Raw genomic sequence first — 26,431 nt, 5'->3', positions numbered from 1 at the left:
GGAGCTGAATGAGCTGCAGCAGTGGGGTTAAAGGCCTATGATGAACCAGTGAGCAGTGGGGTTAAAGGCCTATGATGAACCAGTGAGACAAACACCTGCTGCATGGTCCCAGCTAGGGACGTATAACCCTATCCTGTGTCCTGCTTGCCAGCTCATATAGACCTCTTCTCTGGTTCATCTGGTTCCCCTTCAAAGGTCTGCAAAGGTTCTTACAACGTAGGGAAGGGGTTGATCCTCTGATACTCTGAGATCCCTTGGACCTGTCTGAGGTATTAGAGAAATACTAATTTATGCTGGATGGGATGAGCAGAGTCTACAATATGATATATACAGTAAACACAAACTGCAGCCACAGGAGGTGGTTACACTTGTCTCATGATCCTTTCTCACAGAGAAAGGATGGGGACAAGCTGGGAAGCATCCTTATCCCTCACAGTTACTCACAGCTTTCACAGGCTCAAATACAGCACTGGCTGGCTTTGTAACACTTGGAATGCCTGAAAGTTGGCCTGTTAGCATGTGGTGTAGCTCACTGCTCCCTACGGTATTCAGGAGCAATGGAAGGAATCTGGAAGGGTTTCACAAACTCTTTCCACCTCTGAAGGGTGACTGAGTAGCCTGCATGGTATATAATACTGTAACTATTTTTTATTTTTTTTTTAACGAGACACATCTCATTTTGACCAGCTTAAACTTCTCACCTTACCCAAGGCAAAGTACCCTGTTTTCTAGTTCCAACAAAGACTGACTGGAAGCAATGAAGCTGTTACTGATTTGTAGTCAGAAAAGCCTGTTTAGATGTCTGTGTAGACCATCTTATAGAGTGTTTTAAATAAGGCATATGAACTCTAGATTAATTAAGTTTGAAAATTTTTGGGAACTGCAGATGGTGTCCTTGTAGTGAAAGCACTAAAATACATGTATTGGTTTTCTAAAGGAGAATGCATAGCTGATCACTTCTCACATTCCTTTTGTCAAAAACTTCATTTAAATTTCAGATAAGCTGTGTGGCAGGTCTTAGCAATGTGTTTTTTGGTGTGGTGTTGACTTTACTCATTGGAGAGATTTAGAATATGCTAGATGCAGGAAAGGGACAGATTTTTATTTTCATCAGATTTACTACTACATACTTCAGAAAGAAAGCTCTCTGAGGCTTTTTGTCTCTGTAGATTAAATCCTCAGTGCTGAATGACCTGGCTAAAAGTGAAATACAGTGATCAAACTCTACAGAAAATGATTAATTTCTGCCAGCTTAACATTAAAAAAAAAAATTTTATTATCAACTAACGGTCTTTCAGTGAGTTGCAACATGGCCTTTGAAGGCTTTCTCTGCTTCTTTCGTGGGGATAAGGCAAGCCTTCTCAACGATCTCTTAAGTGACTGCTACCAAATGATCCCGCAAAATTTTTTGCCCTTTTGGAGGAAGTGAGGGGATAGTCTCTAGGTAGCTGTGTGTGGTCTACTAAACTCTATTAATATGTAAAAGCTAATAGTTGAACAGATTCAAAGACAGCGTTACTGGTTTTATCACTTTGGCAATGGAAGACAGTATCAATAATATCAGTAATAAAATCTATACAATTTATTTTTCATAAATTTAAATATAAAATATTTTATCAAATAATAAACTGAAATATATGGGGTCATTAGAAATTTTGCTTTCTGCTTCTGTAGAATGAGCCTTTTTCCCCCAACATACAGGCAGCTCAGAGTTGCCGTAACTAATTGCCCTCCAACTCACTTGTGTACCCAGGGCCTCTTACCAGTTTTACTACATAATCTGTGCTCACACAGAGAAGCTGAACCATATTCTTTGACTTAAGCTCAATGTGTTATACTAATTTGGGTGGGATTGACTGGCTTGTCTGCGGAATATTTGGTACATTCATTCCTAAACTGCTTTTTGTCACAAAGATATCATGGGTTGCCTTACATCTAGCTGTTATAATTGAATTACTAAGTAAGTCCTGTCAATTTTGTTTACAAAGGCTCTGGTGTGCTATGAATCATGCTTTCTGTGAGACACCCAAAGGCTTAGGTGTATCTCAGCATTTATCCAGCTCAAAACCAAGATAAATTTATGTAGAAATACAGGTTGACTGTAGGATTTCCCATCTGTGTTTTTATATGTGGTCTTTCCATTCTTCCTCTGAAATACTTTATATCACCCTTTTCTTCAGGAAACCTGTTTGCAATAACAATTGTTATGGAGGTGCACGTTTTTCTTCCCTTTACCTTGTTTATAGGGAAAGACGCAGAATAAGGTTTAACTTGCTCCTAGCTTTGCTACTATAGCTGTCTTTCAAATAAAGAAGATACCATGACTCTCACTATCTATATTGATTTTTCTTTCTGAAGCCTGTTTTCCTTATGGTTTCAGCTGCTCTCAAAATCTATATGCATGTATCTGTCAAAACTCTTTTAAGTTTTCATGAACTGAAGTGCACCCCTGTGCTGCTGATCAAGAGTGGGCACTGCTTGCTAATATTCCTTCATGTTGTTGCTGCTAAGCCGTAGCTATTTTTCTGTTCTAGTACTGTCCTTTGTCTTTTCTCTGTTCTCATTCATTTCTCCTTCTTTCTTAGTTTATGGCTCCTTCTCCAGGTTTCCCCCACAGCAGCACGTCCATGTTGGAGTTTGGCTCCTTGAGAGAAGTGAGAGCAGCTCTTGAAGCACAGCTGAACTGCCTGCCTGAGCCTCCTGATCTGTAAGAATGAGCTGGTCTTGCAGTGGCTGAATTAAGGATGACTGAGGCGGCAGATGTGGAAGGTGAGTGTCTTTTAGGAAACAACCCATTACCTCATCCTCAGTTACAAGACTCCATCCCATTAAGCACCCATAGCAATGCAGCCATAACTTGCTCATCTGTTTGCTATAGCCTTTGCAGATTGGAAAAGAATACTGTAAAAGCCACTGCCTCTTACAACCCTGACTGTGCAGTGTCCCAGCTAAGTGGTGGACACCAGAGTTTTTAATCTTGGTGATTGATAGGGAAGGTCTGGGATCAACAGGACTGTCAATAGTACTTCCAGGTTTTGGAGAATGTCAGGGTGATTTCTGTAAGGGTAAAGAAACATTGCATGTATCTAAATGGTGTCTCTGGGACACTCCATTTAAAACTTGATCTCATAGGCATTATCTAAAAGAGGAAAACAAGGCTGTAAATTGTGTTCGTTACAGTCCTTTTATGGAGAAGAAATGCTGGGAATAGAAGCATGCTTACAGGCAATGAGGGGTGTTTTAGTCCTCCTACTCCAGAACAGCAGTTCTCTTGTTTTGTGGTGTGAATATACCAGCTGAGCACTCTGCTGTTTCAGAAGCATGGTCTGAATATGCTTAGATTTTACAACCAGGATGGAAAGAGGAAAAACATGAAAGAAACTGAGGGAAGGTGGAGAGGGCAAAGAACTGAATGGCAGTGTGGTTAAAGCATGCAGAGCCTTGATTTAAGGGGTTGTAAGGAAGGACGCTATGGATCTAATAGCTGTTAGCCCAACTGAACACAAGAGGGCTACAATAACACATTTTCTCTTGATAGGAGAATTCTGGATGGAGCTTTATTAAAGTCTGTCTACCTTTTGGCCTACTCTTAGTTTTGTACAGCTGGGAAATGAAATAAAATGCTACTTGACACCCTTTACTTGTGTACACCTATCACTTCAGTACAGGCTAAAAGGATTTGCAACTGCTATTTTTAACACTTTTCCAGTACTTTAAACTGCTTAAATGTTGGGACTACTTGCTGAACATGTTATTGCTGCTGATAAGGTACCAAAATCTGTGGCACAGATGTGTAATTCGATATGTTCTCTAGGGATATGAATGCTTTGTTCTGCACTTAAATTGTGGAGAATCCAGATTGTGTGAGCGAATAAGGAAAAGGGAACATATGAAAAGTGGGGGAAAATTGTCTGGAAAAGTACAAACCCCTGCCTAGTAACCAACAGCAAGTGTTAGATTGCTTCTCTATTGATCCAAAGTGCAATTAAAAGCTACCTCCTGCAGCTGAATTTAGATTGGGCTTTTAAAGTTTTCTCTTTAACTAGATTTAACTAGGTTATGGACCTAGTATCAAGGGGAAAAAAAAACCTGCACAGCAGGTCTTCTGTAAAATCACCAAGTGGAGCGTGCATTAGCCTGAACTCCTTGGTTTGCACAGCGCTGCTTACCTGAAGTAGTCTGTGGCTCTGTGCCTGGCAGCAGCTCAGTTCAGGTGCTGAAAAATGACACCAAGGCGTGTGCTGGCTAGAATCAGTATAAATGGCCAGTGTTCTGCTTCATTTGTTGTGGTACTCAATGTCAGTAAAAAGGCTTCTTTCTGCAATAAAAAGGTGGGGTTTTTTTCAGAAGGAATTTTTTTGCAGTTTTTTAGAAGGAAGTGAGAATGTTATATTTTGTTCTCTCCCTGCTGTTCTTTAGACAGTGGTTTGTGTCTCTTAATTGGAGCTGTCAGGATTTGTTTGTTTCCCTGGAAATGTACGTGAATGTAACTTCCCAATCAATTGTAAATCATTAGTGAATGTATAGCTTTACTTATATGGTCCAGGATTAGCTTCTGCAGTCCATAAAGCTTGCAGAGATTAGGAGGGCCTAAGATAAAGCTTGTTGCAGGTTTAGGACTCCATCAGTCTGTGGCATCTGACATTTTAGCAATGACTTCTTTTCAAATAAATAATGTCCAAACTTGCCAAAACTTATACCTAGGAGCTAGAGAAGCTCTTACCAGCAGCTGTAGGCACACAAGGCTCACTGAATCAGCTGTAAATCTCGGTGTGAACATTTTCTACGTCTGAATGTGATAGGCTGCTAGAAGAGTGAAACATAAGCAAAGAGGATGCAATATCCAGTAGCAGTAAAAAGCTGCTTGCCTCACTTAAAAGCCTTTTCAAAGGGCCCTCGAGAAAGGAATATGAACCTTTTCCTCTAGGCAGAGACAGAAGCCAAAAGAGACAGGTCTCAAAGCCTTTCGCAGCCCATTTTGAGTTAGAGAAATAAATTTGCATTACTTTGCAAGCTTTTGTGTTCAGATTAATTAACTGGACCTAAGGGAAGGACACGAAGGAGTCCATGGTATGGCATTTTTCTGGCATAAGATGACCCCACCAGTTCACCTGGCACAACTGTGTGCCACAGCTGCCTCCCCCTGCTCCCATTGCTGTGTTACCATCAGTAGTTCCTACCTGGGAAGTTTGAGCTATCTTCTTTATCATAACATTATGCAGGCACACAGAGCTAGTGGTGGAGAGGCCGGGAGGGGAGAATTCCAACTCCTTACCACTTCTAGTTAGCCAGTTATTAAGTACAGCCTGGCTTTCTGTGCTGGAAAGCATCTAATTTAGGCATGATCCTGTATCTGCAGCCTTGTTTCTGTAGGGCAGCAAAATTCTTCTCTCTGCTAACCTGCAAGATTGGCCATAATGGGCTGATGTTGGCCACTGCTGTTAATGTGCACTGTATGCATGATGTGTTTGCTGCTGCTGCTTTTTTTTCTGATGTACTTGCAAAAACACAAAAGCAGCAGGCTAGTTCTCTTGAGTTTGTGGGCCTAATTAGGTAAGGTCTTTGCATAGAAAAGTAAGATTATTGGGAAATGGTTGTTAAGTAAAAAAATATTATTGTCCATCACCGGAGAGAATTACATAGCTTGGTAAAATGTAGGCCGCTGAACAGATTTGTTTTCATGAAACCTTTTTTTTTTTGGGGGGGGGGGGGTTGGGGAGTGAGGGGAATGTTCATCCCTTAATTTCGAATTCATTTTGGAGATGAAAGTGTTGATGCCCCACATCTGTAGTACAGCTGCAGTGTGGTGTCCACATTCTTGCATGTTAGACAAATCCAGTTCTGAGCGTTCACAGAGATGTGGCTTTCCCAATGCTGCAGTGGTATCTATGGACACTCCCTGTTCACCAACAGTGAGGAATGTTTGGGGAGAGCCAGGTCTCTGTTGTTCTGCATAGGCCACAGTAGGTAGAGCTGGGGGCTGCAAGGGACAGGAGCATGACTGTGGTTGTGGGGAAGGCAGCATGGGTACTGTGGCACTTCGTGTGGCCTGTTTACTCATCCCAGCTATCTTTCAGAGAATCTAGCAAAAGGTTTTGGTCTACTTAAACAGATGCACGTATTTAGCAGGCTCACTGAAGGCAAGATGGTGCCCCAGCAAAACCAGCGAGGCCAGTGCTGTCTGGTAGCGTGGTGCAGTGTGTGCTGCACCACAGCTGTGCAGTAAAGGGCGAGCATGTTCATGCGGTCTCTAGATAGCGCTGCTTTATGGGCCTGGGCTGTGTACTCAGGAAGCGACAGGGGCCAGAGGCAAGCGAGCAGATGAAGTATCAGTGCGATCTGTAGGCAGCTGGGACTCGTACTTCCTGTGTTGTGCGCTCCAGAAATGAAACCAGAGCACTCAGCAGCTGGCAGCATCACAGCGCAGTATGCGTCGTGCTGCTTGGCAGGACAGGGTTGGAACATACAGAAACCAGAACTGAGCAAGCACCAATGAAGGGCTCTATGAACAGCGTGTCTATATAGACCAAATAGAAGCTTACGGAGGGCAGAGAGGAGTAGGGTCACGCATGCTTAGGGAAATGTGGAAATTACCTCCACACTGTCAAAGAAGCGGAAGGAGCACACCCCGCATGTGCTTTCTACTCTTGCAAACAAGCATTTCCAACCGGGAGTGGATTTCAGCCCAGTTGCCCTCTCAGCTATGCATGCACAATTGCTTTTGACCAAGGGACCTCTCCCCCTTTGCTGAAGCCAGAGGCTGAAGCGGGTTCCACCAGTGTCAGCCATTGACACCACAGTGTCCCCTGGAGTCCCTTAGCTCCTTTGGATTTCCCTTTCTCACTGATGACTCAGATGCGTCTAGCACTGTGTGCATGAGCAGGGCACAGCTCTGCCCAGAGCAGATGGGAGCCATATCCTGGATCCAGACACAACTGTGCTTGGGGCTAGATGCATGCTGTGCACTGGGGAATGTCTCTCCTTTAGACTACAAACACGGGACTTAAACGTCCAAAGTTTTCTCATTTTATGCTCATGTGGTAGTTTGCATCTGTATCAGACTCCTGGTAAGAGCTTGAGAAGCCTTAGGCCTGGATTTAGAGGTTTTGATTCAAGTGCCGAGCCTGTGGATGTTGCACATTCTTTTGGCACCAGCTGCTAAGGCAAATCCCTGCCAGAGGTTACAAGGATTTGCTGATCTACCGGCCGAGCTGCTCCTGTCTTGCTCTCTCATCCAGCTCCGTCAAAAAGCACAGGTTAACAAAGCCCAGCCATTTAAGGTATTTGAACTATCCGAGTTTCATTTTGATGGAGATAGGCTGCAGAGCAATCATGCCTGTAGCTCTACCAGCGTGTCTTTAGGGTATGAATGCTTGGAAGGGGAGTAGCAAGAGCCAATGGAGGACGTGAACTGCGTTTTTATTAAACTCAGGTTTCACTGTGGCGAGAAGGGTGCCCTTTGAGCAGTTAATGCACGTGCAGGGTGCCAGCTGGGGTCACCCCGTGTGCGGACGGGGTCTCTGCGGCCCCCGCCTGCCGTCGGCACCTTTGCTCCCCAGAAACGAGTGGTCTGCGGGGGAGGCGCGCACCAGGGAGGCCACGCTGCCACGGGCACGCTGCTGCGGACGCGCAGCTGTACCGTCTCTCTGTCAAAAACCTGCCCTTTTGCCCACGCTCTGCTTCCCTTCTCCCAGGAGCGCAGACGACGGGGGAGCGGTGGCAGACAGCCTCCGGCGGTGGTCTCTCACCACCAGGCCGCGGCCGGGAACGCCCGACGCCGCCGGGTCCCGGGGCCGCCTTCTGCCCACCGTGCCGGCGGACGAGCGCGGGCTGCTCGCTGCCCCCCGCAGCCCCCTCTCACACTCCACGCTGGCGTCCCGGCCCGGCTGGCCGCTGCCCACCCCCTGCGAGCCCCTGGGACCCCGCCGGGAGCCCCTGCCCGGCGGCGGCGGGGAAGAGGCGCCCGGGGAGTTCCCTTTCGGGGCATTGTGGGAAGGCGCGATGCGGCCGGGGCCTCACCTGGCGCGGGGCGGGGAGGGAGGCAGGGCGGGAGGGAGGCGGCCGGCAGCCAGCCGGGCCGGACCGGCTCCCAGCCTGCCGCCGCCGCCACGCCATGGTAAGTGGGCCGGGGCCGCGGCCGCCGGGCTCCGCCGGGGCCGGGCGGGAGCAGCCGCCCCCTGCCCCGCCGCAGCCGCCTTCCACGCCCGCGGTGCCGCGGCCGGGCCGGCGGCGGAGCCCCCCCCTCGACGGGCGCGTTTTCTGGGCTTCCCCGCCGGGGCTGGCGGCGGGCAGGGCAGGGCAGGGCAGGGCGGAGCGGAGCGGAGCTGCCCCGGTTCCCCTTAGACCCGCGGGGACCGGGTTCCTCCGCCCGGAGCTGAGACCCGGGGCTTGGCCGGGGGAGACCCTCCGCGGGGCCGGCCTGGACGTTGCTTTGCCAAGAGCCTAAAGCAAACAGAAATGTTTGCGCGCTGCCTGAAAAAGCGAAGTCCCCGCGGAGGTGGGCTCAAAGGTGGAACCGCTCTGCGGTGGCTTTTGCCATCTGAGTGCCCCTGTCTCGGTGTGCCGGGGGAGAGGGTGGACCCCGAAACGCAGCGCCAGCGGCTCGTTTGTGTGCCTGGCCCTGGAAAAACTTGAATTTTTTTTTTTTTTTCGGTTAAAATCCTCTGCTGGAATAATCTGAGTTGCCTTTAAATGGAGGTAAAATATGTTCTTTAGAAAGCGCATGCCAGCCTGCCTGCTAGGGCTGTGCTGGCTGCTCCGAGAAGCAGAAATGCTATTTCCAAGCAGGTTTGAACAAGGTTTGCACCTGTTTTGAGGAAATGAAAGTTATATTCTTTTCTTTTCTTTCTTCTGACCCTTGGGGTGAGCTTGGGTCACACTGACGGCCTGTCGTAGCCAACCAGGAAAACAAGGCTGTTACAGAGAGGTTTTATAAAGTCTTCCTGTAACTTGAGGAGCTGTGGTTCAAGTCGGTTCCAGTGCCCAGAGAAGGATGGAATGTGGTTTCATATGGATCTGTGTCTTTGGGCTGGCTCTGGTGTCAAAGCAGGGCAGTGTTGGGCGGTGGATTTCCTTGTGATGGGAGCATTGGGAAGAGCTTTTCCCCCTGTGTATTCCCTGGTGCCGGGTAAGTGGAGAGCTTGGGTAAGTGGAGACCTTGCCTCCAGCTCGGGTGCCTCTGCTCAACTGCCTGGTCTCATGGGGTTGTAGGAGCTTAGCTCTGCCTTTCCATCAAGTAATGCGTCTGTGAGCGAGCATATGGGTCTGGTTCTGCTCCTTGTATGTTATCTATTGTCAGCCAGTCTACGTGTGTGAGCCGACTCCACAGCTGGGTAGATATGGCAGCAGTGGCTTGTTTTAGCTTGGAAGCGGGCAGCAGCCCTTCAGGTTAAAGGGCTGACAGGAAGGATCCTGGGAGGGAGACCCTTTGGCTCTCCAGTGCTGTGCTTGGTGGTGGTTTGCTGGGATCAGAAAAGGTTGCCATGGTTATTCTCTTTTGTTAAGTGTGATGACCAATATCCTCAGAATAATGGCTAGATTTTCCCCAAGGAGGACTGCAGGCTCTCAAGCAGTAAGATGGCCAATGATGCCTCTTAACTGAGAAACCATCTTGCTGCTTGATAATTCAGACTTGGGGCAGGTTCTGCCAGCATGCCCCGAGCTGCTGTCTTGCACAGTTTGCCTATTGTGTGTATCTGCAGCTGAACAGAAGTCTCTCAACTCCTTCATCAGGGGCCAAGTTTTTTTGTCTCTATCCTCAAAGGCAGAGCTATGTTGTTTCTTTTCAGTGGTTTAGCCAGAATGCTAAATATGTGGTAGTCTGGTGTATTTAGTAAGGTGTACCTGTTATTACATTTGCAAATAGAATACGCGCAGTAATGAATTTACAGATGGCAATGCAGTCTCCACACCTTAAGTCCCCATATAGATATAACCTTTCTGCTTATACGCCGAGACAGCCCTACATATCTACTTCCCTGGAGTAAAGCTTATGTAAACGACTGGAGTTCCTATTTTGCCCTTGAAGGTCAGTAAATATGGGAGGTGATTTCAGGGAAGCTGATCTCAGAACTCTCCCTGATGCATGCATTCACAAATGCCAGTTTTCAAAGCACTCACGATGGTCCCAGGGGAGCGCTGCTTACAATAGTGCTGCTTATTGACAATTTGGAGACTGTCTGCTGTATTGATTGTTATAATTTTATAAGGTGAGTGTGCATTCTTACAATTAATAATTTTATTTTCCTTTTCTGAGGTCATAATACAAACCCTTGCTGGCGTTATTACATTAACTAGTGCTGTCAGCCTTACCACGTTCTCCTGTTGTAGAAGCAGTGCTGATGAAAGGGTGCTTTTGGCAGGGTACTCTTTTGCTTAAAATTCCTCTGTCTGTCATCCAGTCTCTATGAAGGGGTTGTTATACTGGGTTACGTGTCAAGAAATAAGGATTACTGGGTTACAAACCAAGAATAAGCTTTATTCAGGCTCACGAGCGAAGAACTTTCAACAGGTCATTTAAACTCTCTGTAGATCGGTTCCTCCAGTTTGGAATGACATAGTTGTGCTTGCCACCTTTTTCCTGTGTTTTGAGATCTGAATGGAAGGTACTTGTGCACATGGTACCGTGTCTTAGCAAGAGGGTTGTTTCAATTGTTTGCTCTGTTGCAGACTTCCAGGGAAGTTTCAGGAGAGAGTCTGTTTAGCAAAACTAACTTCACATCCTGCTGAGAAAGACAGCTTTTCTGCCTGGCTGCTACTTTGCAACGTGTTAAAAGGAAAAAAAGACTTTTTAGGAAAGAGACTAAATTCTGCTCCCTGACGTATATGGGTGCAGCAGAGAAACATGTCCTGAAGGATTGCTGTCTCAAAGTCGAAGAGCGGGGAGAGAGCAGACAGGAGAAAATGATTAGTTTCCCCAAGGCCACGTGTTGCTCTAGTCTTTCATGCCTGTAAGTGTTGCCACACCTTGATCTTACTGCCACCTCAGTGTTATCAGTATTACTTTCATGACAGTACATGGCTCTGCTTGCATAGCTTTGAGTGCAAAATTGGTGCCTGCTTAGTAAAGGGCCTGCTTGCCTCCTACCTGTGCTGCTCATCAGTACAGTGAGAAAAATTAGTACTTGTGGGCATGATCTGAAACCCTGGAGAAAGATCAAAAGAATCCCATTGAGCACAGGGGCTCTAAAAATGTACTTGGCCTGAATAGAAAAGGAGTTGGCAAGCACTGTTTCCACTTAGCAAGACATTTGATATCAGTCACTGATCTAGAAGCTTGGGTGGAAATATTCGTTGAAGTGACTGCAGCTGCTGACACCTGCCTGGTGTTTGGAAATGAACTCTCAGCTATTCTGAATATTGACCTCTCCAACAGTCTCAGTGCCCTTAATTGTTAAAATAGACACAGATCTGCAGAAGATGTTTTCAATGCTGCACAGAATTTACCATCTACAGTTTGAAGAATCACTGCTTTTTTCTACTCTGTGGTACAGCTGTGTATTGGCTTGGCAAAGATGATGAACTTTGCCTTTAGGCATTTACCTCTGAAAGACAAGAAGGGCAGCAGATTAGAACAGATGAGGGAAGGAGAGAAAATTACAAGTAAATGATTCTTGTTGTTTGAGGCAGCATTCTACATGGAAAAAAAAAGTCTGTGTGGTATTTCTTTGTTTATTTATCTTGTAGTGAACTATTAGTGTGGGAGTAGATAATAGTAATGGAATGGCATCCTTTTTAGAAGATCCTGAGTAGATAAGACTTTCCAGCTTGGAAAGAGATGACTACAGGGGAAGTGATAGAAATGCATGAAATCATGAACACTATAAAGAATGGTTGCTACAAGAGTCAGGGTACATCCTGTGAAATTTTTAGGCACTAAAGGTAAAGAAAACAAAAGAAATACTTTTTCACACAGTGTAGAGGAATGTTTTTAATCCACTGCCAAGGGTGCTGTGGGTGTCCTAGTAGTTAGGCAGTTCATAGAGGATGGGTCCACAGGTGGGTTGTCTGGATCCAGTTTCTGTCCCTGAATCCTTAAACCTGTGGTTCCTGGAGATAGGACTACCAGAATGATTTTACACATGCCCTGTAACTTATGCTCTCCCCTTCTGGAAGCTGCTCAGATCAGGGTACTGCTCAGGGGGTGATCCATAATCTGGTATTCAGTTACTCCCTGTCATTCAGTTGGACTTTGGAATACCATTTGTGGGATTTGCTAGGAAAAATGTTTTTTAGAGCTCTTCTCAGGAAGTCTGTAATGTCTGACTGTTGATGTGATCCTCTTCCAGTTTTGGATGTTCTCTCTCAAGTACTCACTGTCATTACAGACTGTCACTGTTATACTAGAGACCACTCTGGACTGGCTGGCTATGCAGTAACTGCGATGCACGCTTTACTATCTCTGGGTAATAAGCTAATTTCTGGAAAGCAAAAAAAAATGTTATGATAGATCATCTGCTGATTCTTTGCTTAAATCATTTTTTTAATATTTTCACTGACAAATAAGGAAATTGTAGGCATGTCTCAGAGCCAGGAGTTACTAGGATGTGGAGTGCCTGGAGGGCTTTGGAGAAAGCCATGGCATCTGGGGTAGGCAAATGCAGGAAGAGGGCTGGAGGGGTAATGGGCAGCCGGGGCTAGGAGGAGGTAAGAAAATGCTGCCAAGCATGTGGACCATGTAAAATGTTTGCTGCTTTTCTGTATCTTTACTCTAATTACTTCAAAATCCCATGCTTTATAAACCATCCCATAGACCTTCTGCCTTCTGAAGGCATCAGTTATGTGCAAGAGCAGCAAAGGGACAAAACGATGAAAGTACTGAGGAAACTGATGGATCGGGGAGGGCCGGTAGAGCTGCTCCTCCCCAAAGTACTTACAAGATTTAGTACATGCTTCGGCATGTACATCAGGCATTTGTGTGAGCCAGTTGTAGTCTTTCCAGTGATGCCTAAATTAAAACCGTGCTGCTCCTCTAAAAATAATTATTTCTGTATCACGTATGCTCAGCTACTAATGACCATTCCTGCCCATTCATTTCCCTACTGTCCTGTTGCTACAGGCTGTCATCTACATTTACTTGGCTGCTTTGGGTGTATGCTTTCTTGAGTGGCCACCTCTGAGCCTCTGCATTTTTGCTGATGTTGCAGTTGAGAGGTGCAAGATCCAGTCATACACAAATGGTATTTCATTTGTGAGTAGGAATATAGTATGCAGAGTCACTGGGGTAGGATGGGAAAATAAAATTTACATTCGTGTGTTTGAAGGCAAGCTTGACGTGCCTTTCTAGCCAGACATGTCTTTCTGGCCTAGTATGTCCTGGATTTATGTTTCTCAATATCACAGACGTAACCCCAGGTACTCTATGCACCAGTCTTTTTTTTCTTCTCTAACTTGCTGAATTTGTGTAGGATGTCCATCTGCTGTCCTCTGTTCAGACCTGAGAAGGGAGGGCATTAAAATCCCTTTTCAGCAGCCAGTAGATGCCTGTCGTTGCCTTGCTGCTTGCTGTTGGAGCTTGAAGGTAGTTTTGCTCAGACACTTGCAGTTCTCGATGGCTCGTTAACCAGCACAGGAACTCCTGTATGGGCATCATTCTCTGCTTAGTCCCCTGAGGCAAATGATAGATACAAACTGCAAAGGAATGAGAAATGGAATCGTTTCTGTTTGAAGAAAATGCATACATTTACCACGTTGTGCCTTTGTCTTGCAATGCTCCATGCTGGAAGGAGAGCACATGAAGTGCTGCGTGAGTGTCTGCCTGTCTGCTCTGAGCTCTAGAAAAGCCATGGGAATGGCTACATGAAACTTGCACAACTCAACAGCCACCAGGCTCAGGAGATGGGGATGGGGAAGGGGCAGTACCTCAGGCATTTCCTTTCCTACAAGTCTCATGACAAGACCCGGATGAATAGCAGAATTAATTTTTTGGTCCACTTTTTCATTCTGGAGGCTAAATTTTGCACCAACATAAAGTATTTTGTGAGATCGTGTGCTCTGGCCCTTCCTTCTGTAAACAATGGTTGCTTCTTTTATGTTTAGGTTATTAAAATCCATGTCGGTTTTCTACCTTAATGAAAAAATGCCATTTTAAAAGGGAAAATTGATAATTTCTCTATTGAAAATGCCTAAATGAAATGCTTCAGTGTTTCCAAAAAATTACTCCCGTGCTTTTTCAGAGTCATTCACAAATGTGATCCTAATTCACATATATCTTCAGTCCTTCCAGAGCTCAGGTTTTCTGCAAGCATCCGTGTTGGGAGCTGGAGGAATGGGTGTGCGGCTGCTGCAGACCTGCAGTGTTCCTGCTCCACCAGGCATGGGTGTCCCCGGGCTGAAGCACTATCTGTCACCTGGTGGAGGAGCTGGGGAAACTCATCACTTTCTGGTGTGCCTGCCCTGTCCCAGAGCAAAGCTTTGTAACTTTCCTCCTTGAAAGGTCAGAGGCAGGGGAAAGGCACTGCAGTGCCTTCACATAGCAGGGCTTTGCAAATACCTGATAAGACAAACTGGAAATGAGAATAAAAGAGGCTGCACCTTTTGCCAGAGTCCATTGGGCTAGATTTTAGCTCTGTTTCTTCACCAGGTGTAAAAGGAACAGGCTGGGAAAATAGCTGCTTGTGACCGTAAAGTACACTGGGGCTATAGTGAATTAGGGGTAGTTGTCAGCAGCTTGTTCAGCCTCTCCCTGGTCTCCTTCTCCTTACGGTAACCTAATGAAGATTTCCACTGCTACCCAGAAAATGTATAAAGAAATAAAAACACCTCTGAGAGCCCAGCCTGGGAGGCAGAAGGGATGTGAATGCCTAGTTAATAATTGTTCTGAATGTCTTCAAATTGTGCTGCTTTCTATAAGGTCAGCCAGCTAGTATCCCTGCAACTGTCTGTCCCCAGAGCCGAGACTGAAGATGTGAGTGCCGTCTCTCTGGTTCACATGGCTGTAGTGCGGTAACTGGCCTGCTCTCAAATTGCAAAGTTTGAGGCAGGTTTTATGCAAACTCCCTGTCTGGATCTGTTCTTGCTTATTGCCTAGAAACTGTAGCAATTCCACTTGCAGGAATAAAAAAGCACTCATTTAAGAAAACTGAGAATAATTATCCTCTGTAAAACCTGGATGTCATTGCCTGCATCTATGTCTTAGGAGCTATCTTGGAAAGCTGTGCTGTCTCTCCTCTCCAGAGAGGCTCTGGAAACCCGGCTTTGCTGTTCATGGGACACCCGGCAGCCTGCGAGGAGGAGGCACAAGCATGCCTGTACTGTAGGGAGGATGTTGTTGAAGGAATGCTACCGGTTTATGAGAAATGATCCAAAGTCAGGAGGACTAGACCTGCTAGAGGCAGCGATAAGCAGGAGCAGAGCTGGAGGGAGCTCGTGGGGCACTTATGGCTTCCTTGAGCTTTGTTTTCTGATCCTTAGGTGGGGATCAGAAGTGAGGAGCCTCAAGACGTTTTTGGTTCAGAACCTGAGCTCAGCTATACTGTTTTGATTATAGTTTTATTTAACTCAAGTGAGGCTATCAAGAAGGTTATTGGCTGGATCAATACTATATGGTGTAAATATCCTTTAAATGCTAGTATGCTGGTCAATTTAAAATCTTCAGTGATAAGATACAGGTGACTTCTGCATCATGAAAAACATAAAATCAATGTGTAACTATAGTCACATGTGCCTGTAATGATCTGGCACAGCTTTTATTGCATGGACTTTGGATGTATTGCTTAGGGGAAATTGTTCAGAAATGTTCCTAATGGAGATTAAGCGAGAAAGAATTCTGTGCCAGTTAGGCAGCAATACGCTACTTCAGTATTTTTGTGTTGCTGTTTTTTCACTTATTTTATTTTTTCTTATTTGCTTACATCATACAAACTAAATACGTGTTTTAAATTTTAAAGCTGAGATTCTACAGTATTTAACAAACATAGTTGTCAGCTTCTGTGCTGCTATGAATAAAAGTTTTAGTAACAGAGTAAATAAGTAAGGAAATTAATATTTTTAATAAAGTAGCCTGTTTTGGATTCTACGTAATTGCTTTAAAAGTCCCTAAAACCCCAGAGTGTATGTATTAAAGGTCAGTAGCCAGATGGGGACTTTGTGCAGCAGCAGAATACCACAATACCTATACTTCAGTGTGTTGTTATTCTGTCTCTTCCTGATGTGGCTAGATTGTTAATACATTAAGTCAATAGTTGTCAGTTCAGTACGTCTTTCTCATTTCACCCTAAATGCCTGGCACTCCAAACCGTCTGTGTGTTCACAGTATAGCTATTCATTTTATTTTTTTTTTTTAAATTTCAGTATTTACTTCCCTCCCTCCAAAAAAAAAACACTAAACAAAGCAAAAACTAAAAGGAATTTTTTATTCTTCAAATGTTTGGGAGAAAAAAAAATCAGCTAATGGCTGGAATATTTGGATGTTCATACTTTTCAAAAGAAACAAATGAAAGTAGGTTTTGTTCATTTTTCAGATGTGATGTAAAAATAAATACTAATAAGAAAAGTTCTGGACAGCTGTCTATGTTGGGAAATAGATTCTTTCATATCGGAGAAAAGAATGAAAAATAGTAAAGGATAAGCAGAGTATGAACTCAACTAGACTCAAACAGTGCCAGAAGATCAAGCAGGCTTCAAGGGAGTCAGAATAAGTTGAAAGAGAACTTTATGATAAAAAGTCACTTCTTCTCCACCAGTCTCCACCAGGTACAGCCAGTCAGTCTGGTTTTCCCCAGGCTTCTGTCAGCAGCCGTTGTCATGTCAGCAGCTGAAGGTGTGGCTTTTTGCACCCCACTTTCCTTTTCATGTGGTCCGTGAGTTTTTCTTTATTAGCATGTCATGTATTGCCTGTTGCCCTACTGGCAGCAGCAGGCTTAAATGGAAAGTTTTTAAGGAAAACTTAGAGTTTCCGAGTTCTGCCAAGCTGTCTGTTTTAGGATACTAATTCCTAATTTGCAAATTTTACTTAACTTGTGAACTTCAGGAATCTTTCTGTTTTATAAAGGTGACTTGGATTTGGGAGGGCCTTAACTGAATTCGGAAAGTTACAGCTGAAGCAGAGTCAGTGCTGCTGGTGTGACAGAGCTGTCTAGCCGAGCAAATCCTTCCCCAAACCAAGCACCCAGGAAAGAGAAGGATGCTCACTTTTCGCAGTCTTCCAGCCACCATCTCCTCTTCTGCCTTCCCTCCCCTTAGGCTTCTTGCCGTCCTCCCGTTTCCCTGTCCTCCTCTCCCATCGAGGGACCTGGAGCAGCCAGATGCCACAGAACACGTTTGAAACCAGTCGGCAAATGTTATGCAGGTTGAATTACGGAGGGGAGAAGCATTTCTAGCACACGTTCCTCTCACAGTGGGGTGAATTAGAGCCTCACTGCATTGACCCTTGGAGTTCACTTCACGGGAAGAAATGTGGCATCTTTTACATGTTTATGTCATTGGACAGTAAACTGGAGAAACGACCCTGGGAGTCAGGAAAGCTGCTTTGTCTTCCCGTGTAGTCATCTTTATTCGATATCCCTACAGGTGGTTTGTTCTGTATGTAATAGAATATAGTCTGGAGTCCTTCAGACGGTCATACTAAATGTTGCAGTACAGATTAGTTTAAATTTTAAAACCTCTGTAAAAGCAACAGATGATCTGAGTTCGAAACCAGTGAGCCAACTGTAAAGTTTTTGATCAGTCTGGAGTGTGAAGTGGCCAAATACAGGGGAAAGCTGCACCGAAGGGGACCTCCAGTCTTGGCAGGGAACAGTCCAGGAGGCAAGCTTGGGTGAGCTGCTTATAAGATGATGACAGCCCATTAGCAAAAGGAGGGAAAGGTCTCCCAAGGAAGATGGAAAAAAATCACAGTGTGCGTTAGTTTTACATATTTCTCTTACATTTGCTGTTTGTGAACATGTAAACCTTCTGTATTTTACATTTTTGATGTCTGTTCTATTTACTGTTAAATTATTTCATGTCAAAGTCTACCATTTGATTTTTCGTAGCCCTGAAACTAAGGGTGGTGTTTGTTATCCTGGTACAGTTTTGTAGATCTCGATAAAACAGAAGGCCCCGAAACTTTCTGACCTGTTATATAACTCACAGCTGCAATTGATCAGAGATGCATGAGAAGGGGATAGAGTTCAGGTTTAGAAATCTGGTTTAAATGCTTGATTTAAAAAAAACCAAACTATTTTTCCAACTAGAAAATAGTGGCCTACAAATATAAAATGCAGTCATTTAGGCTACTTACTGACGTTTATGGAGATCATTTTGCACAGTGCTGTAGGTGGTTGGGTCTGATTCAGTAAAACAAGCTAATAAAATTACACTCAGCTTCCAGACCAAAGCTGGTCTCCTACAGACTCCGCATGTGAAGGCAGCCGATGCTCATAGGAACTGCACTCCTCATCCCGACCCACTCAGGCTTGGACCTAAAAATTCCCTCTGGCATCGCCCCTGGGTCTGGTGATTGTTAGTCACAGCCAGCACACCCTAGAATGGTAGGAAAGGAAACCAAGCACCCTCCTTCAAAGGTATTTTGCTTGAAGCAAGTCATTTGCCTTTGTCTTCCTCTGGAATTAGAACTTTTAAAGATGAATAAAACATTGCGGGATAATCTACCTCTATTTGTATTTTGCATGCTGGAAACCAACCAAAATTCCTTAATCAACATAGATCTTGTCATTGGCACTATAGGAAAGCAAGCATGTTTTCACAGTCAAGGAGCAAGGAACAGATGAGCTGTTAGATTTGTGTTTGTGCGGTACTTCAACATTTCCAGGTTTATTTTAAAATCTTTCCACTGAGCTGTAATGAACAGAGCTATGAGAGTGAGGAGTGTGTTGTATCATGTCAGTGTGGCTGGGCAGAGCAAAGCTTAACTGAATGCAACAATGTCTATAGCAATTTGATGCTTATGCTTACAGGAATTAAGCCATTTAACCTCTTGAGAATGTAGTATTATTTACCTCCTAGAGGGTTCCCCAGATTGAATGGACTTTAGAAATTAGAAAAAGGGAGAAGATTCAAAAGAGAAAAAAAAAAACCACAATATTTTCTGAGTATCTGCAATTTCCTAATACGTTGTTTTGTTACAGGAGCTCTTAGCTGGCCCGTAATACGTACCTCGGCTTGAGGGTACACTATTTTGCTGCAGACTGTAAAATTAGAAGTGGACTACAGTAGAGGCTCTTATCTATTTTCTAGCTGTATATATTTCTATAATAGTAAAATTGCCTTATGAGGTATGCAGTTATATTCTGCATATGAAACAGTGTAGGATGGGAGACCCAAAAGATAGGATTTTTGAAGCTTGTGTATGAATCTTGATGCATTTAAGAGCGTTAATGCATATTTTCTGATTGCAGAGAATGTTGCCTCTGCTCATGAAAGTGGTGGTGAAACATCAGCTGCATCTTTATAAGAAACCGTGGAGTTTTCAAAACAATTTTAAATGGAGAGCAGCTCACTTTCCTACAGGTGAAGCATAACATCCTGAAGTAAACTAATTAGCAGAAAATGGTGGTAATATTCACAGTCATTCCCTAGCTTGTTGGTGTTCAACCTTTTAGAGGGATAAGGTTTCTCTCCTGGAGATACATGTATTACTTGCAGGCACTCAGATTTAAGGTCTGTTGGGTCCAACAGCTGAACCTAAACCAGAATACCCTTTCATTATCTTTCCGTATTGAAGCACTGCAGGCAAATATATTCCTCCCTGAGGATGTCTCAAACAGCACGATCTTGTTACGCTGAACATGCTGTCAGCTTTTGATAGGGATTCATTGACTAATTCCCTGCATTTTCAATCGAATCTGATCATCCTCTCCTATCTGATTCACCATATTTTTGGAAATTTGTTTGTCAAATAGCTGCTACCTGTGCCTGATTGCTTTTAAATGGACACCTGCTGACCTGCTGCTCTTATCTGCAGAACCTATGCTCTGCTTTTTGAAATGCACTCATCTTTACAAAAGCTTTGGAGTTAATGTGCTGTGCAGCAAGCAAAATAGTCTTTCATTCATCCAGCTCCTCTCAGTGGACAAGTATATGGACAGTAAGTACTGTCCCTTCATCTGCTGGGAAGGAGTAACCCTGACAGCTGGAATATTACCATGTCAAAACCCAGTTGGTAATATGAACAGAGAAAGGCAAGAACATGGTGCTTTCATCTTCACTGTAATCAGGCCATGTGTACTGCCAGCAGCATAATTGTTTTTATTTAGCAAGCTCATCTGGAGAGTATTACAGGACTCAGCACAAGGCAGCTACAAAATCCTTGTAATTTTATCAAGCACATTAGACTAATGATGGCAAGAGCCATATTTCCAGGAGTAGATCCTGCCACAGGCACACATGAATAAAACAGTCTACCTTTCCCTAAAATGATCCCACATTTGAAGTCTTTCTCAATATAGTCAGAACTCTTATCTCCGGATTACTCAACAGCTGTGCGACTTAATAGCTAGAGAGTGGTTCTGAATTATGAATGAATGCTTTGTTTAAAATCCAGTAGCTTTTTTTTTTTTTCCCTCTTCTTTTACGTAGAAGCTTCTCTGATGCACTTCTCTGCTTGGACTTCACCAGAGTGTGGAATTATTTTGTCTTTACAGAAATCTGCGTTGTAATCTTGATAGTAATTGTGAACATTAGCTTTAATCCTCACTGGGAAGATGGAGTGATGGGGAAGTATAGGTACAGCAATAAGCTGGAATAGAAAACAAAAGGGAGAAGGGATTAGGGTGTAGATTGTGAAGCTATAGGGAAGGGTGAGGCTAGGCTAATGGGAATGGGGATGTGGCAAGGGACCTGCCAGCTCTTCTGTTGGGAGTTTGCAAGGATTGGGAGCAAGTGAGGAAAATGAGGCTCCGATGCTTGTCCCTGGTCCTCCCAGCATCAGGGGAAGCCTTGTCTCTGCGCGAGCAAGTGGCAGTGTGCCTGTCATTGTGCACATGGCTGTGGCTACGGTTAGACGTCCTTCCTGCAAGTCCCTGGCCTCCAAGCATTGGTACTGGTGAGAAAGCGATGGGGATGCCTGTGAAGAACAGGGCAGTTCACAGTGTCTTCAGCCATTGGAAGCATCTCTATCCCCAGTAGGGTTGGGTTTTTTTCCATTTAGCAGAGGATGTCCCGTTGAGATGGATGTCATCCTCAAATAGATTTCCAGCATTCGTAAAGCCATTTCCGTGCTGTGGGTCGATGAGTTACTGTACTGCTTAAAGACTTAGCATGGCCAGTTATTTTAACCTGCTAATAAAAGTATTTGTATAAATGTGAATTGATAGTTTCCTCCCAAAGGCCCACTGGCATTTAAAAGCTAGCTCTTCTGTATTTCAATAATACTGCTAATACTAAGCATGAAAAAATCATGGGTCAAACCATGTAAAGTTATGACTAGCTTTAAAATTGACATTTTAGAACAGTATACATATCGTGCTTTATTTAATGTAATATCCTCAGTCAGAGGTCTGTCCTTTGTCATCACAGTGATCTGTGTTTCATAATCTGGTGATTTCTTTAGTAAAAGTAGCCAAGGTCCCTTTCTGAAGTAGTTGGTTTATTCTGCTCCTTATAGCCTCTTCTAGGAACATGCTGCTTTGTTTGTGACTTGAAATAGTGCAATACCAGAATTGTTAGTGATTGTGATTACTATCTAGGTATTCATATTTCTAGTCTTGTGCCACACTGCATCCTTGATCTCCCTAGCCCTGTTGCATGTAAGTTTTTATTCCCTTCACTAAGGTGTCTAGTCTTACTGGAGGAGGGGCTGGGGCCCTCTTCTCAGCGCTGCAAAGTGGTGGTGCTCCTCCTGTTCCCCAGGGAAGTGGCAGAATGGGAAGCAAAGCTGCTGTTTGCACAAGGTAAGGGAGGATGGGTGGGAGAGGATGCAAAGAGGATGCGCAGGGGAGAGGTCCCATAGGGAGGGGAGAGCTGCCGGGGGAAGAAACAGGAGAGGGATCTCCGGTCCCATGCTCAGCCTCCCCCAGACCTCACTGACGCCACGTCCAAACGTCACGCCAGGGCTGGAGATCTCGCAGATTTTCGGCATCACGCAGAGGAATGCTCTTTGGCCGTGGCCCCACCATTAACCATGTCGCTTTGTTTGCTCTAGATACACTTTATACTGCTGTTCAGTCGGCAGGGGAAATTAAGGCTTCAGAAATGGTATACAACGCTACCTGATAAAGAGAAGAAAAAGATCATTCGAGAAATTGTTCAGATTGTTTTGTCTCGCAATCAAAAAACAAGTAGTTTTGTTGACTGGAAAGACCTCAAGCTTGTTTACAAAAGGTGTGAGTAATCTTATGAGAACATGTAATTACTATTCATATAAATAACATGTGCTAGAAGAGGAAAAATAAAGGCTTACTTTGAGAAAAACAGCAAACAAAACCCTAAGTGCTAGACTAAGCTAATAGGAGCCTGCCATTGGCAATCTAACTGTGTATAACAGCACAGTGTCCCTGGACAAATTGACAGGGTAAATTCTGGGGTGAAAAGTACTTGTTCAATCTGTCAAATGAGAAAAATGGGAGTAACCTATTAAGTATTAGTGGCTGAAATTCTGTTAGAAGGCTTTAGGCTTCACTGCTCCTTCTAATTCCCCAAGGTAGCCTGCCGAGACGTGTGCTGGGCTTTATCAGGCTCTTCTGGAGGTTGCAGGAACTGTTCTGAGGCACTTGCAACATTTTGTCAAATTTTGACTTTGAAATATTTGTTGCTCTGGAAAGTGTTAATTCCTCTTTCATTTTCAAAGCAAATCACTGGTCCCCAGTTACACTATGCTTAGCATTAACTGCCTGTTAATTGTTGTAAAGTTGCAGCAAACAAAAATAGCCTTAGGGTATAGCACACTGTACAAATTAAGTGGCATCTCCCATTTAGCAAAAATTGAGTTCCGTGCTGTGAAGTGATGGATGTAAACATCTGACCAGATGCTGTGACAAGTTGGGCCTCCAGCCACAGCACCAGAGAGTTGAGGTAGATCATTACTCCCATCTTGGGTTGATTTAAACATAAAGTTTTGCTGCAAGTTAGTTATGAAGATTGTTTGGTCTAAGCAGTTTCATGCTTTCTGGCCCTATGTAAAATACTTCCAGTCATTTGATAGCCAGCAGGCTTGCTGAGGTGCAAGTCCTTTCACTTCTATTTTTGCCTTTATTTTTATTTTTTAATAAAGAGCAGTAACTCATTCCGCAGTTTAATTACCCCACTTACTGTAGTGCTATTGCAGCAGGTGAGGGAGACCTTAAAGTACTACTGATTTACTGTTTGCTTTATTACGACCAGTGTTGGAGGTATCCCACTTTGCCAAGGGTGGAGTTTGTTTTTCTAACTAAATTAATAATTTAAATTATCTGATCTTTTTAAGTGTTCTCTAGGACACTATAAGAATGAAAGTGATTCTTTTATAGACCAGATAGACATTAACTGTCATTTGCATAACTTCTAAGAGATGAGCAGAGCACTGAGGATCCAGCTGTTCACTCTCACGTTTTTGCCTTTGTTTCCCTAGGTATGCTAGTTTGTATTTCTGTTGTGCAATAGAAGACCAGGATAATGAGCTCCTGACACTAGAGGTCGTTCATCGATACGTAGAGCTTCTGGACAGATACTTTGGAAACGTAGGTTTCATTTTCTCCCATGAACCGCATTCCTGGCTGTCTGATAAACAGTTATCTGAAGCTGTTTTGCTTCGTGTTTCCATCTGCACTACTTGCCCTGTAGACTCTCTCAATCCAGAGTGAAATTTTATAAAATAGTGCTGAAACTATAACAAGATTGTTTTTCCATCCTTTCTCCCTGCCCCCCAAATTAATCTTGATGCTTTGTATGTCTGCCTTGGAATAGAATTTGAGGGGAAAGCTTGAGAAAAATTACTTAAAAAAACCCTGGGTGACAGTACCTTAATTCTCTCTCCTGACATGTTCAGATATACTGGTTTTGTTTGTTTCATAATATTGTATAACAATTAAGGACATATAAAGAGGAAAAAGGTGAAGTGTTTAAAGAAAAGACCTGAAGAAGGTCCAAGTAAGTCTTTCAGTAAGTCTTTCAGTAAGTCTTTGAAGACTACAAGAGACCCATCTTTTCTATTAATATTTTCGAAATTGTTCCCACTGCCTTAATTCATCTCTTATTTGAATCACTGTGCCATGACTCACGTTTGTACCGCCTCAAAACAAAAAAGCGGTTGGTGACTGTAAGGTCACTAGGACAGGGAATTTGTCTTGCTCTGTGGAACTGTGCGTGAACATATGTAACCCATATTACAAGTGCTATATAAGACCTATTATAAGGTTAGTAGGCTAGGAAGTCAGCTTTGTTCTCTGAAAACCAGTATGAATGTAGTGTATTCTATAAAATATAAGTGGAATATCTTTGCTGCAAGTCTAGGCTATATGTGTGAAGAGAATATGTGCAGAAGCTGCAATATTACATAATATGCAGTATCTTTCTTCACCCTGCTACCTGCCACAAGAGTGCATATGTTGAATACATTTGATCATCTTGACAACTTTTGGCCCAGTAGTGCTTATAATGCTGTAAAAGTGATTTAAATGTGGGGTGTCCTTTTGTTCTGGCAGGTGTGCGAGCTGGATATTATCTTTAATTTTGAAAAAGCTTATTTTATTCTTGATGAGTTTATAATTGGTGGAGAAGTACAAGAAACTTCAAAGAGGTCTGCAGTGAAAGCCATAGAAGACTGTGACATGTTGCAGGAGGTAAGGCAGAGGAAGGCAAAAGGCAAACACCTCATTTTCCTACATCTTCCTTGTTTGACAGGAGCTTAAAATACAGCTAAGCACTTCTGGTACTTAGTTATGCAAATGTGTCTTACGTTCAGTTTCAATAGGTACAACAATGCAGTTAAGGTAGCAGTTACATAAGCTTTCAATTCAACCCTCTTGCATCTTGCGGAATGATCTGGAGGTTCTTTATATACAGCTGTTGCTCTCTTGCAGTTTAACTGCTAGAATTTCTCAGATATATTAAGAAATAGTTTAAGACATATCTAGGATATTTATTTAATAGAAGAATGTAATCTAAGATTATATTTTATGTATACATATGTATATATAAATACAGAAAAATCTGTTCTATTTCACTAATACATTGGAAACAGATGACCTACTATTAACATTTAAAATTAGAAAGAGTATGTGCTGGCAAACCCCACTTTCATTCATAAACACCTGTGTAGTTTTTCTGCAGGGCACAGGTATGTAACCTTTATTCAGAACCCTGAAGGAATTCTCTTCTATAACTTGTACCGTTGAGCCAGGAATGGCAAAAGCAGTTGAATGTGATGGATTTACTTCATTTTTTCCTAGGGAGTGAAGGATCCATTGCAGTGCTGAAGGAAGCAGCACGCTGGTAGAACTAGCTAGGGACACGCTATGCGAGTCAAACAGTTTTTCACAGTGGTCTGGCATTTGCATGTGAAACTAAGCCAGCTATGTACAAAGGCCAGCTAGACATGATGAGTTTAGCCACAACTGTGGTACGTTGTGATTTGAAGATCAGATTCTAAAATGCTGTTAACGCTTTTTAAAGCAGAATTATTTCTACATTTTAATTAATCTGATCTAATTCCATGCAAAACTACAACTGTCTTCAAAGTGGACAAGAGGGTTTGTTTGAATATTACTGTACTGCTCCATAATGCATCAGTTGTTCGTTTCTTTTTTTTTTTCCCAGACAGTGGAAGAGTACATGAACAAGCCTGCATTTTAATGTTAAAACTACCTGGAGAGAGAACTGCTGTATGCACCTGTAAAATGCACTTCCTGAAATTGCTTCCCAATGTGCCAGGTCCTCAGAGAAATACCAAAAACCAATAACTAAAGGAGTTTGTTTGTATAATGGTGAAGATGAAGGTCAGCTAATGTAGCACAGGGTTTAACAATTCTGTACTTGCATTACTCTGCATATGAGTTTTTCAGAGTTGTTATTACCCTTGATCTAGTTTCTCTTCTCCTTGCTGGACTAAACATTTGTTTTGTACCATGTCTTTTAGCTACGGGTTTTGTAGTCATAAAATGTTACTCTGACAGTACTTTGAAGAGGTATTTTTACTAGTTTTGGTCTACTGCTGACTATATGACTCTACTTTTGTACAAATGTCCATTATTTTGAATGTAATGATTATTCTGCTCTAATAATAATTTTTTTTCTAAAAGCCAAATGGTTGTGGGCCCTGATTTCACAAGCTTGTTTTGAAAAGATTAACTCATCTAGTATAAGAAATATGCTCCTCTTTGGACCAGCTCCTTTCTTTCACTATCTTCCTTCTATTTTCTGCTCTAGTCTGCTAATAAGACTGCTCCAACTGCTACTAGAGTGCCCTGCACACCTCCATTTAACCTGGAAGACAGTTCTGACTCGAGGTAGGCTTCTCCCAGGTTTAATGAATCCTTTTTGCTGCTGCATGCAGATGGCCTGTTTCTGTCTTTCTCCT

At 43.5% G+C, this 26,431-nt stretch overlaps 1 protein-coding gene across 2 annotated transcripts; it reads left to right on the top strand.

Annotated features, from left to right (window-relative positions):
* Positions 1–262: 262 nt before the first annotated feature.
* AP1S3 (adaptor related protein complex 1 subunit sigma 3) lies at positions 263–26,147 on the top strand. 2 transcript variants are annotated; one of them, XM_072866844.1, is made up of 5 exons: positions 263–2,769; positions 22,082–22,260; positions 23,486–23,594; positions 24,558–24,695; positions 25,676–26,147. In XM_072866844.1, exons 1-5 carry the CDS (start codon positions 2,761–2,763, stop codon positions 25,688–25,690), a joined length of 450 nt encoding a protein of 149 aa, XP_072722945.1. In that variant the 5' UTR covers positions 263–2,760; the 3' UTR covers positions 25,691–26,147. The 2 variants fall into 2 exon arrangements, with proteins under 2 accessions (XP_072722945.1, XP_072722944.1); XM_072866843.1 differs by having other exon boundaries at positions 25,672–26,147.
* Positions 26,148–26,431: the final 284 nt, after the last annotated feature.

Source organism: Ciconia boyciana, chromosome 7 (assembly GCF_034638445.1).
Source record: "Ciconia boyciana chromosome 7, ASM3463844v1, whole genome shotgun sequence".
Lineage (NCBI taxonomy): Eukaryota > Metazoa > Chordata > Aves > Ciconiiformes > Ciconiidae > Ciconia > Ciconia boyciana.
The sequence above is the reverse complement of the archived record's forward strand: the minus strand, read 5'-3'. Positions and strand labels throughout refer to the sequence as shown.